Source organism: Rhinolophus sinicus, linkage group LG12 (genome assembly GCF_036562045.2).
Source record: "Rhinolophus sinicus isolate RSC01 linkage group LG12, ASM3656204v1, whole genome shotgun sequence".
Taxonomy (NCBI): Eukaryota; Metazoa; Chordata; class Mammalia; order Chiroptera; family Rhinolophidae; genus Rhinolophus; species Rhinolophus sinicus.
In genome coordinates this window covers 5249182-5261730 of record NC_133761.1, presented here as the reverse complement: position 1 = coordinate 5261730, position 12549 = coordinate 5249182, and the positions used below count along the sequence as shown (strand labels likewise).

At 48.0% G+C, this 12549-nt stretch overlaps 1 protein-coding gene across 8 annotated transcripts in view; it reads right to left on the bottom strand.

Moving 5' to 3' along the window:
- The window catches only part of ZFAT (zinc finger and AT-hook domain containing), a 213275-nt gene that overhangs the window by 48413 nt on the left and 152313 nt on the right, over positions 1-12549 (bottom strand). For all 8 annotated transcript variants that reach the window (XM_074316937.1, XM_074316938.1, XM_019724243.2 and 5 more), the window contains one exon: positions 3297-3385. In XM_074316937.1, the coding sequence (XP_074173038.1) occupies positions 3297-3385 (89 nt within the window). The remainder of the gene's footprint in view (positions 1-3296; positions 3386-12549) is intronic.

Sequence of the window (12549 nt, the reverse complement as noted above, 5' to 3'; positions counted from 1 at the left end):
TATTAATTTTTACTCTAAAAAACGCATTAGAGCTGACTGTCTGGCTAGATCTTATTTTCAGGGAAACATGGTAGCTAAGAAATATATTTTCATGAAATGTGAAAAGGCCTATAAAACCATGATACATAATAAAAGGCAATATTTATAATGCCTAAAGCACGAGAGCTCTCCAGCCCTGCCTCTGACAGGGAGGCCACTCTGTGGAACTCAGAAGTCAAGTATTCTTGGCAAAGCATCTGGCCACTCATCTAAACCACATTCTCCAACTGAACTTTAGCAGTGATAATGCTGACATTTTAATCTCCATCAAAGGATGCTCATTTATAGTATGACCACAATCGTGTCTAAAAAAATAATATATCCAAAAATCCTACAAGGGACAAAAAAGCATTTCCAAATCACATTTAGTGAACACATGTTGACTTTGTTTAAAATATGTAAATAAAAACATGTAATTTTAAAAGACAGTATGAGAGTTTACCCTTATTACAGTGTTTCCTAAAAAAAAACCCATTATATACTGTAAATTATACACCTCGATCTAGAAAAGCAAACTGGTTTCATCTTGCAAGCCAACGGAATAGAAGAGTAGTGTCGGCCTGAAGATTCTGAGGCCGCATGTAGGGTTAGTAAACCAGAGGGCTGATTTCTTGATGATGTTTGTCGTGGGCATGAGAAAGGAGTGTAGGAGTATATATACATACTATGTATTTTCTGATTTGGATGAAAATTTTCTACCACAGAGCAGATGTGAAAAGGAAGAACAAAGAGTGGGGCAAGGCAGTGGGCAGAACGATGCCACCCCCCGTGGGGCAAGGCAGGAGGCAGAACGATGCCACCCCCAGTGTCTGAGTGCTAATCCCTGGATCATTCCAGGGCAAAAATGTGGAATTAAGGTTATTGGTCACGTGACCACAGGAGAAGGCCATTATCCTGGGTTTTCCAAATGGGCCACTGTGATCACAAGAATCCTGACACGTGGGAGAGGGAGGCAGAAGGAAGTCAGAGAAGGAGACAGACGAGGGATGCTCTGTGGCTGGCTTTGGAGAAGGAGAAAGGGGCCATGAGGCCAGGAATGCAGGTGGCCTCCAGAAGCGAGAAAAGGCCGGGGAATGGACTTTGTCCTCAAGCCTCCAGAAAGAACGCAGCCCTGACTGTAACTCAGAACCCTGTCAGAATTCTGAACCACAGACTAGAAGACAACAGACTTGTGTTGTTTTAAGCTACTAAGTTGGGGGTAATTCATTACCGCAGTGATGGAAAACAGGGTACAGGCAAAGAGAAAAGGAAAAGAGTAATCTGCTGTTAGGATGAAGGCGGTTGGCAAGAATCCACTTCATTTTGCTCTGTCAGCCCCACTACTTAAACTACCTGGCACGAGAAGCGCTCCCTAACCTGTAGGCGGAGAGGCCACGGTTTGACGTACTGGGTCACACTCAGGCGCGACTCGCATTCCCAGCCGGGGTACCGCTCAGCAGGGAGGAAGCCTTACATCCACAGGAGACTGCGGGATACCAGCCAAGACCCAAGGTCCAGCTTAGCTCAGCAGCACCGGAGGCCCCACAGGGGACGGTGACTGTGTCACGGCAGGAAGAAGGTGAGAACAACACGTGAGACTGATGCCTTGAATCAAACCCTCCCCAAATCCATTTCCACTGCACATAAGCCTGATTCCACAAACCTCAGGGAGAAAACAATGAGGACGGCAGAGCAGACAGACGGCCCAGCGTGTCTGGTCAGGAAAGGAAAACGTTCCACACTGAGAATCGAGGAATGAATGAGAAACCCTGTTGTAATCCTAGAATAGAGAGGACAATAATGAACCTAACTAGTCTAGTTTCTCATTTATAAAGTGACAACTGCCCTCACTCTTTTTCTCTAGCACCACAAATGCACCAGTCTGAGAAAACCTGGGGTCTCCCAAAGAAACATAGAGATCAGTTTGAAACGTGAAAGAAGTGTAAGTATGTACAAACTACGCAAATGCTGAAGCACCTCCCCCATTAAGACACTGCGACACTCCCACGAGGTGACCTGTGGCTCTTACCTAAGAAACGCATGCTTGGTGCAGATGGTAAAGCAGCTACATAAGCAACAGGTACAACAGCCTCAGTGTTTCCAGTTCCCCCCTTTCTGCCCGAATGAGTAACTGAGAAGATGTGTGAGGAAAAGGTCAGGCCGAGGGCTCGGAGACAGAGCCCAGGTTCTCTCTCCTTCACTTCCTGGACAGTTAAACACGTAAGCCCGGACCGCCTCTGAGCCCCCTGGTTCTTTAATGATAAGAGGAAAAATCATGAGAACTAACTCATCTATCGCAAGGCTGTTCTGAGCATCAGATGAGCTTGTCAATGAGGAGGGTCCCTGTCACCTCAGAAGTGGTGACAACACAGGTTGGTCAGTATTACCACATCACCTGAACTCTGTGGGTGTGGGATGGCAGAAAAGACGAACAGGTGGCCCGTGAACGTCTCTGAGGTTCTGGTTCTTCATGTGTCCAATAGGGACGGTAAGAGCTTCTCTAGGGGAAAGTAGAGGGGTGTGAAGTTCCCGGCACAGTGTGGGTACCTAGCAGATGCTCAATTAACGCAACCTCTGAATGTGACCAGTGGTCCCTTCCACCTTCCACCTTTCTCTGGGAACTAGCGGTGGGCATAATTTCAACGAACATTTTGGAGCATCCTGTTTCCCATGGCCACGTGTATATGCCAACGGCAGCAGCAGCAGTATCCACTCTAAGAGTCAGCTTGCCACGTGCTAGGCAGAACTGTTTCTAAAAGAAGTTCACTGGACTACAGTTCTTATTGTCAATACCTGCAGCATAAGCAGAGGCCAAGTGGATACTACCACGTGCATAAAGAAACACCAACCAGAGGTATTCAAACAACAGGAGAGCCACCACCTCCCGTGGGCACTCTGTAAGCACCAAGTCTTACCACAGCCTGCCCGGTGGGCACCCTCACACCTGCTGTATCAGGGGACTTACCTGAGGCGCTCGGGATCTGAAAGCACATACCTGTCCTTTCAGCCCACACTCTCTCTTGTACGTCACTCCAGTTTTTGACGGTAAGAGCATGCCTTCCCCAGTCTGCATCCTCTCACGCACTGTTCCTGGACTTGGGTTCCAGGGCACAGAGAAACGCTACCCTTCTCACAGGAGCCCAAGGCGTAGCTCGCGTATCCCATGTGCACTGGCTAAGGGGGCCTGAAGGTGAGCGGGCCCCAGCGGAAATGAGCAGATCTCCTTGCCTTCCCTCTGGAAGCCCATGCACTCCCTCACCCTACGCGTGTCCCCTTACCTTGAAGGAGGCGTGCTGCTCCATGTGCCGCAGCAGCTGGGGCTTCTGGGCCGCCGTGTAGTCACACACTGTGCACTTGAACTGCTTCCCTGGAAAGAAGGGGACTGTTGTCACGCTAACAGCTCCTGCATGGGAACGCAGTACCACGCGTGGAGCCAAGTACACGAAGATGCCCCCTGCCATCTGGAAGTCCAGAATCTCAGAGGGGAACTGGCAAGTAGGGGGGCAGACACAGGGCAGCACACTCAGTCCATCAAAGTGGGAATGGAATGGAGTTTGCCGTGGAGGGAGAGAACAGCCAGCCAGCTCCGCCTGGGGAGGTCCCAGGAGCAGTGACACTCGGGCCAGCTCCTAAAGGAAGAGTTCAGGTGTGTCCAGCTGACAGGAGGGAGGAGCACAGAGGGACAGGACAGCATGAGTGGGGGCCCCGGAGTGGTCAGGAGAGTGGAGCAGCTGGGTCTTCCTTCTGGATATAAAGGACGAGGGCTGCAGAGCGCCGAGAGCTGGCCCTGCAGAGGCCATGGGGCCAGAATAGCGAGGACCGGAGCCTCTCACTAGGAGTATGGGCACTGAGAGCAGGGCCGTCTACATGTGCCATCCGCCTGTGGACAAGATCCGTGTTTCCGAACTCCTAACTCAGGTCGGGGTGTAAAAGGCAGATTTGAGGGGATGATAGAACAAAAACTACAGTGAAATGAAAAGCATCGCTCTTTTAAGAGGATTAATGTCTTAGCAATGTGTAAACAATTAATGGCATGAACAGGTACATGTCAACACAAATTAATGAACAAACAGGGGACATTTCTTACCCTCTGATGAGCGTTAAGTAAAACCTCACCTTGTAATAACACAAACAAGTATCGCCCCATATAAATATGACCTACTTTTCACAGCAGGAAGTTGTCCTCCAAGCAGCGTCTAATGGTACAAGCCTGCTCAGGGAACCACGACCACAGCCACTGCACGTGGTACCACAGAAACACTGGTTCCTTCTGGGGACCTCTCGCCGTTTTCCTTCTCACACAAGCTGGGTGAGAAAGTTGTCTACCTCTGCAGCCTCTGCTGTCCCTTCCTATGTGCTCTGGAACCCAAAGCCATCTGGCCGAGGCCACCAGCTCACCCTGAAACCTGTTCTCACCGCAGTAACCAAGGAGCTCCGTGAGGTCAAGTCAATGGTGGATTTCGGTGCTTATTTTACTGGACTCTGTGGCATGAAGCCATCTGCTTCTCTGAATTCCAACCACTACTGCCTCCCAGGGCCTCTCTGACCATTCGTTCTGAGAATCCTTGGGGCATCTCTCCCACCGACTGTCCTTCGTTCCAGTCCGCACTCCTGCTCTTCTCCTGCAAGCATCCTTTTATATAACTGACCTGACCCCCGTGGGGCTTTTGCGAACCATTGGTGTCCAATTCTGCATCTTCTGCTCGGATCCCCTCCCCGAACCTGAGATTGGAGTAGCCACCTGTCTGCTGCACTGCCCGCCTCACTGTCCCAAATGTCCTAAACTGGACTCACTGTCTTACCCAGCACAGGGGTGCCACCTCCAGCCTCCCCAGTTTGTCCCTTAGCTGATCACTCAAGTTAGAGACCTGGTAGCTTTCCTCATCCTTCCATGGCCCTAACTGGACTCAGCTCATTTTGTTCAGCATCTGATTTCCTCTCCTAAATATTTCTCTATGCCTCTCTGTTTCTAATATCTCCACCACTGTCTTAGTTCCGCCTCACTTCTTTCCTGAACAATGGCAAAGACCACTGAACTGGTTTCCATGCCTTCAAGTAACCCTCCCACCCATCCATCCATCCATCCATCCACTCACCCATCCATCCATCCAAAACACATACTCACACACACACACGCATGCACGCTGACACATAAACTCTTCCACTGCCCTTTCTGAATAGCACACTAATGATTCCAACTGCAGAAGGAAGTCGAGGCTCCAGAACTGGAAGTAACTCTCCTCACCTGACCCCTCCCTCTGACTTCCTGTTGTGTCTTCCTATCCTGACATTAGGCTCCATAACACAGGGTGACACGGATTCTGGGACCATTCTGCGTTGTCTTTGCTGACATCTCCCATCCTGGGTCGAACGACCTCGCAGCATACGAGGTCTCTGACAATCATCGTAAGTTCGCGAACTTGTTGCAACGATGTGGCTAACCTTTTTTGATATCACAGGGATTATTCATTATGCATTTGTACCAACTGGACAAACAGTTAACCAAGTTTACTATGTGGAAGGGCTGAAAAGATTTTGTGAAAAAGTTAGACGACCTGAACTTTTCGCCAACAATTCATGGCTCTTGCATCCCGACAATGCACCAGCTCACATGGCACTGTCTGTGAGGGAGTTTGTAGCCGGTAAACAAATAACTGTATTAGAACACCCTCCCTACTCACCTGATCTGGCCCCCAATGATGTCTTTCTTTACCTGAAGATAAAGGAAATATTGAAAGGAAGACATTTGATGACATTCAGGACATCAAGGGTAAGAGGACGACAGCTCTGATGGCCATTCCAGAAAAAGAGTTTGAAAATTGCTTTGAAGCGTGGACTAGGTGCTGGTGTCAGTGCATAGCTTCCCAAGGGGAGTACTTCGAAGGTGACCGTAGTGATATTCAGCAATGAGGTGTGTAGCACTTTTTCTAGGATGACTTTGCGAAGTGAACTGTCGACCTCGTAGAGCCGTTCTTCACTTCAAACCAAAACTCAAACTGCACATCTCCGGTGAACCGGGCTAACAGCCAGCCCCTTTGCTTGCTCCCACACACACTTCTGTCCACGCATGGTCACTACCTGTGCACAAGCCTGGGGGCTGCCGTCGGCTGCCCGTGGGCAGGGACCATCTCGGCATCCCCAGCACCTGAGTATAGGGCACGTATTGAACATATTCCATGCATTTTATTAAACTGAACTGAAACAAAAGGGACATTTTGAACAGCTTATGAGAATGACACTTTTAATAGGAGTAGCAAGAGGAAACAACAGTAGAAACATATTATACTGTGACTGTCCCTGTCAGTCCAGGTGAACGAGTCCCCAAATTCTAGGTTTTACTAATCCTGCAAGTCCAAAGTGTGGACTTTTCACATGGAAGGTTTTTCACATGGAAGGTAGACAGGTCACAATTAGAGAGGAATTACCACTTTTCTTAAATACAGTATCATCTTTTTTCAGACCTAAGGGTATACATTTCTACCCATCTTCCATATAACCTCAGCCACCCATCCTCCTGCACTGATTCATGACTTGCATTGATATATCATTATTGAGCCAGGCAGCCTGAGCCAAACGGTGTCTGGGGTCCCCACCGCCACAGTGCGGGGAGAAAGCTGACTAGACCATTCTCTGAGTTGATAGCATTTTTACTCATTAACAATACACTTGGATCAAAGAGTAAAAGAGTGCAACTGCAAAAAAGACGCTCTGAAATGAATAAATGGAATCGCCTTGTTTGAGCCCAAGAATCAGCCTTTTATGGGTATCCTTCTGAGCCTCTGCAAAAAACAAGGAAAGAAGGCAGCTCCTAAAAGCCATCTCTTACTGAGGAATCAAAGCCCAGACAATAAATACTACAAATATTTTCAGGAACCACTGACAGCCCCTACACCAAACAGGCTGGGGAAAGCACCTGACATATTCTCTTGCTGCCTAATTTAAATAACACAATGTAGATTCATGACTAATCATAAAAGAGCCATGCTTTGAGACGATCAGATGGCTTTCTATCAAGATATTTCTGAGAATTACAGGGAGAGTTGACTGGAAACCTAGTATTTACTTGATGTTAGAGTGACTTCAAAGGGTTTGCAAATAAACACCAAATGGCTGTGTCTGGATGCGAATCATGCAGGATCCCAGGCAAAGAAAAGAATGGTTACAAAGGAAAAAAAGAGGTTGATTTTTAAAACAATTCATTTTCCACACAACACACCTGGCCGGCTCACCTACTGAGTGACTGGCCATCAGCAGCTATGCTAACACTTGATGTCTGATTTCACCACTGCACCCCAAAGCCTGGGGAGGCAGGAGCTGCCCCCCCTCTTACACATGAGATTCTAGGATCACGAATCTGAGCAACTTTCCAAGTTAGGACATGGCCAGTGGCAGAGCCCATTTGGATCCCAAAGCCCTCATTCATAGTCACATAACTATTCTTTCAGCCAATGAGGGCACGACACAATTTCCCCAAAGGGGACAAAGAATTTTTACCAGCAATGGGCATATCTGTACCACTCACACATACAGGTTTGTGACACAGGATGGTGGCCCATTAGAAAGGGCCACTCAAGAAGGATCGGTAGTGGGGGGAGTGCATTCCCTTTCTGGCTCTGTCCAGGTCACCCTGAGTGATCCTGGGCTCTTTCTTCTCTGCCACTCAGTGGCCCCATTAGAAAAATGGGGAGGTAACCCCCGCCTGCTACAAGGATGGACTGAGACACTGTGCAGCAAGCATGTGACAAGTCCCCTGAGAGATGAGACTGAGGGTATGTGCGGTGACCTGCCTGGCACTGGACCCGTCTCCACCACAGCCACTCGGGAGAGCTGGGCAGCGCCCCCAACTCCCGTCACGCCGACCTCCCTGACACTAGGTGAGACAATCCACGGACAGGTCTAATTAAGCCGGCCTAAGATAATACACCTTAAACAGACAATAAAAACAGACTGAGGGAAACGTTTGTCAATATAATATCAATGAGTTTAACGAAGGCCTCTCTCGTCCTGCCCCCAGCAACCGCTCTGACCTTATCTCTGCCCAGAGCCAACCTTGAAAGCCCTACAGTGGCTGGCAGGACCCTCCGGGGTGAGGCTCCCTGTTACGTCTGAGCTCACGCACTATCTTCCCCCCTCCATTCCGTGTACACAGTAGGCCCACCCCACCTCCAGGCCTCTGTACTTGCTGTTCCCAAGGCCTGAGTTACCCTTCCCACATTGCCCCAGGCTCGCTGGCTCATTTCCCTCAAATCCGCACTTGAATGTCACTTTCTCACTGAATCCTCCCACAACCACCCCGTTTAATTTAAAATGACAGTCCCCACCCCACTTTACTGAGTCAGTTTTGGCTTTCCTCAGCTTGTAATATTTTACATTGAAATGGAATCATTACATGTTCATATTTTGATTTTCCTATCTCCATTTTCTCAATACTTGAGCAATTTTCATAACTCATTTGTAACATACCACGTATTTTCCTGATACACACGTGTCTTGTTTATCATTTAGCTTCACAACAGTGGCTTCACTTTCGTTGCCAGTTCTATTGTCCACCATTGTATCCAAAGTGCCTGACTGCCCACTGGCTCATGGATTCACCTTTGGTTGGTCCATCCGGCACCCTCCCTGGGCTGTGGGTGCTTTGGGGACGGGACAACACACTTCCCATTCCATGTCCCCGTACTTGGAAGTGGCCTCATGTGGGCTATGGGACGAGCGATAAGTTACAGGAGGGCCCCAACCGATGTCTGCTCAGCCCCGCTCTTTCTCCCTCCCCAGTCACGGCAATCACACAGGGCACCCTGAGCCTTGGTCGTGGTGGACAAGTGAGCCACGCTGAGCCAGGAGCTGAACTTCCTGGATATGAAGCATGTAACTCGGGAGCTGCCGGTAATATAGTACTTCCACTCTGTGGATGAAACAAGCCAAGAAGCCAACCTGCAGGAGAGCCTGGGGGAGAGCACAGCAGAGCGGCAGACAGAACATCAGAACAAAGGAAAGAGAAGGACAAAGGGGAGTGACACGACCGTCACCTGGCTGGCTGGGTTCATTCACTAAGGGCCACTCGCATGGGGACCGCGCTTAACCCCCAGCACAGGAGGGAACAGATAGCAGAGCCCCCGCCTCACGGAGCTCAGCGCCTGTGGATAAGAAGCAAGCACACAGTAAACAAGGAGCTACAAAGGAGGCCGACGGGGAGCCCTGGTGGAGGGTGAGGGGGGCTGGCCGGGGCGAGGTCACGGGGCTGGACTGTTCTGGGAGCCTCTGTGAGGAGGTGATGGTCAAGCTAAGGCCGGATGAGAAGGACCAGGCCACGGGAAGACCATGAGTCTCTACAAGAGCTCCTGGCACCTTTATAACAAATGCACCTTTTCTGTTTCAGCGACCTCTCCTGAGTTTCTGTCAGCTACAACCAGAAGAATCCCAACCAAGAGAGCTGCTGCACCAATCACTGAATGTGGGAATGTAACACGCCAAGACCCCAGAAAGCAGACAAATAAACAAGGGACCCAGACAAATAATTCATCGGGAGAGGATTAAACAGACTTAATTACTAAAAAGAAGTCCAATGTCAGCAAACACTGAAATACAGACCACTAGGAAGCACTCAAGGTTACCAACGCTCTATGCAGTTAACTCAGGTAAGCCACTTAATCCTTACAATGCTGTTCAATGTGGTGAGTAATCAAATAACTAGATATCCGTTACACCAAGAAACTGAACATTTTTAATAACGTGAAGTGCAACCAATGAAAGAGTTAAGCTGGAACATTTTCCCACTTCTGCTACAACGTTTTTGAAAAGTAAGCTGGCAGTGCAACACACGCTTAAAACCACCGAAATGAAACAGCCATCCCACTCCTGGAAATATGCCCTAAGAAATTAATTCACAAGAAGGAAAAGTTTATATGCAAGAAAGGGCTCCTGTGACATAAATTATTATAATGGGAAAAGGAAAGAACATAATACATTGTCTAAAAATAAGGGAATGGTTATGTAACTCATGGATTACCACCTTAATGGGATATTATACAACTCTTAAATGTATCATCCATGGCCTCCAGAGCAACAAAAAACTAATTGTAACATTAATTTTAAGGCTATAAGGATAATATTTATACTTTAATCACAACTAGGTAACCATTCCATATGAACATAAATAAAGATTGAAAAGAGTTTTTAAAAGAATGATATTTTTTTTGTTTGGTAATAGAATTGAATTGTGTGCACACTTGAAGGAAGGGGTTAGATTTTTGTGACTGTTGTTTTAATGTTTACTGCGCAGCAGAAAGGCATTTCAGATAAATTAGCATCTGCCTCGGGAAGACTGAGATGTTTCATCCCATCCGCTATTACACGCCGTGCAGAAGACAGCTCTTTCTACACAAAACCGTAAAATGATATCAAAGGTTCCTGAGCTTGAAGTTCAAAAGAGTTCACAGTCTCTTAAAAACACCACCCTGGCCTTGACGAGCTGTAGGCTAACTTATGGTGCTTTTTCTGACCAGATAGCTTTGCCCCTCTTCTTCAAAATCAAAGATTAGTGGCCTGATTTTGTGGATAATCTCAGGGGTGGTCATTTCTCGTCTTCTGAGGAAGGATTTAACCTTTGTCAATAGTCAGAAGTCATTTTGAGCCAAGTCTTGGCAAGCACGAGGACGAAAGAAAGCTGAGTCATACACTGCTTTCTGGAGAAACACCTTTTGAAGAAAGCGCTCCGAGCTTATTGCAAAAATACAGTGGAAAAGAGTGAAAAAAGCTAATTGCAGGAACAAAGCCTTCCCAGTTATAAACTACAGAAATTAGAACCTCAAGTTACTTATGAAATCCTTCTTATTTGCCCCAGCAGCCCAGATGGTCAAGGTCAAAATCGTAACCACCTAGGGGAACGTCACACATATAACGCTAACAGGAAGAAGCCAGACACAAAAAAGTACATATTACATGAATCAGTTTATAGGAAGTTCAAAGACAAACAAGGCCGAGGTACGGTGTTGGAAGTTTCAGCAGTAGCTACCTTGAGGAGAGGGGAATCATGGGGAAGGTGGGGCGAGGAGGACGTCTGCGGGGCTGGCAATGTCTGCATCTTGTCCCTGGATGTGGTTCCATGGGTATGTTTCCTTTGTGGTAATCCACTGAGCTGTACGCTTAACAATTATGCAATATTTTGTACGTGTGTGATACTTTAATTTTAAAAAGGTAAGAAAAAAAAGAAAACAACGCAAGAACAAAACACGAGGCTGCCTTCCTCAGAGGAGCTTTGGAACTGGCACCCAGTTAGTTCAAGAGAGAAAAGATGTGTCGGGCTGTTCAAAGCTTGAGGATGGCAGGGCAGTGTGCGGATGAGGCCGACTGTGGCTACAGGTGGAAAGAAAAGAGATACAGTGAGCGTGATATCACCTCCCCCTGTGATTTCAGTCAGGCACCTTTCTGAGTGCCAGGCTTGCCGGGGAGTTCCACCGTGCACAACAGGGCTGGCTTTAGAAACACAGTATTTCACCGCCAGCTCTCATTTCCCTCAGAACTATGTGATCTGGCACAACTCTTCTTCAAAGAAGGGGGTTTGGGGGTGGGGCAGTCATCTCCAGGACTTCTGTTCATCCCTCAAAAGGTGTGGTACCACCTTTGCAGAGTCTTTCTCCATTTCAAGTGTCCTTTGGAAGAAGACTGTTTGTCTGTCTGATGTGAGCTCTTCAGCCAGCATTTCAAGGACAACTGGCTGATGGAACAGAGCTGACTTCTGACCTGTGACACACCGGCTGGACCTGGCCACAGGATGTTAGCTGAACTCAAGTAAAGGGCAGCACGGAGTGTGGAGTCCGGTCACCGTGAGCTCTGCCCTTTACCTGGGTCTTACTCAGGTAGAAAAGTACTCCGCTTGTCCTGTTAGGATAGAGGGGGCAGGATTTGAAGGTAGGCAGGAGAAAAGACGGAGCAGAAAGCCTTGTTATTGCACCTTGGATTAGACAAAGACGGGCGCCTCTAAACCAAGAAGGTGTAGAATTTCTTCTGGCTGCAGAGTGGGGGAGGGGGAAAGGTGAATGTGCCAGAGGCAGGGAACCAGTGCCTCACCTGCCAGGCTGAGGCCCCTGTGCCCAGGCAGGAAGTGCTCCTGGGCCGACGGGCAGCCATGGCTTCTCACTTGCTGGCAGCTGTGGGGACTCACTCTCGGGTCCACGAAGCCCCACGCCTGGTGAACAGCACTGAGAAATTACACAACACCTGTTGCTTCCCTTTGTTTCTTACTAAACTCTCGTCTGCTCGCTGAGGTTCCCTGACGATGGTTCCAGCTGCTTCCTTACTTTAAATGGAGTTCTATATAAAACTAAGGAGGAATGAAATGGTCCAAAAATCTTGCACCATCACATGAAAACAAAACCGTCCCCTTTGTCTTCCCGTATTTGGATGCCATCAGAACACACAGAAAATTGATAGAAAATTCCTTCCGATTTAAAGCAACTTGTTGGAAATACCTGTGAAATGAAATTGTTCCCGCCAAATAAAACTTTATGTGTACCTCGAACTTGAAGGAGC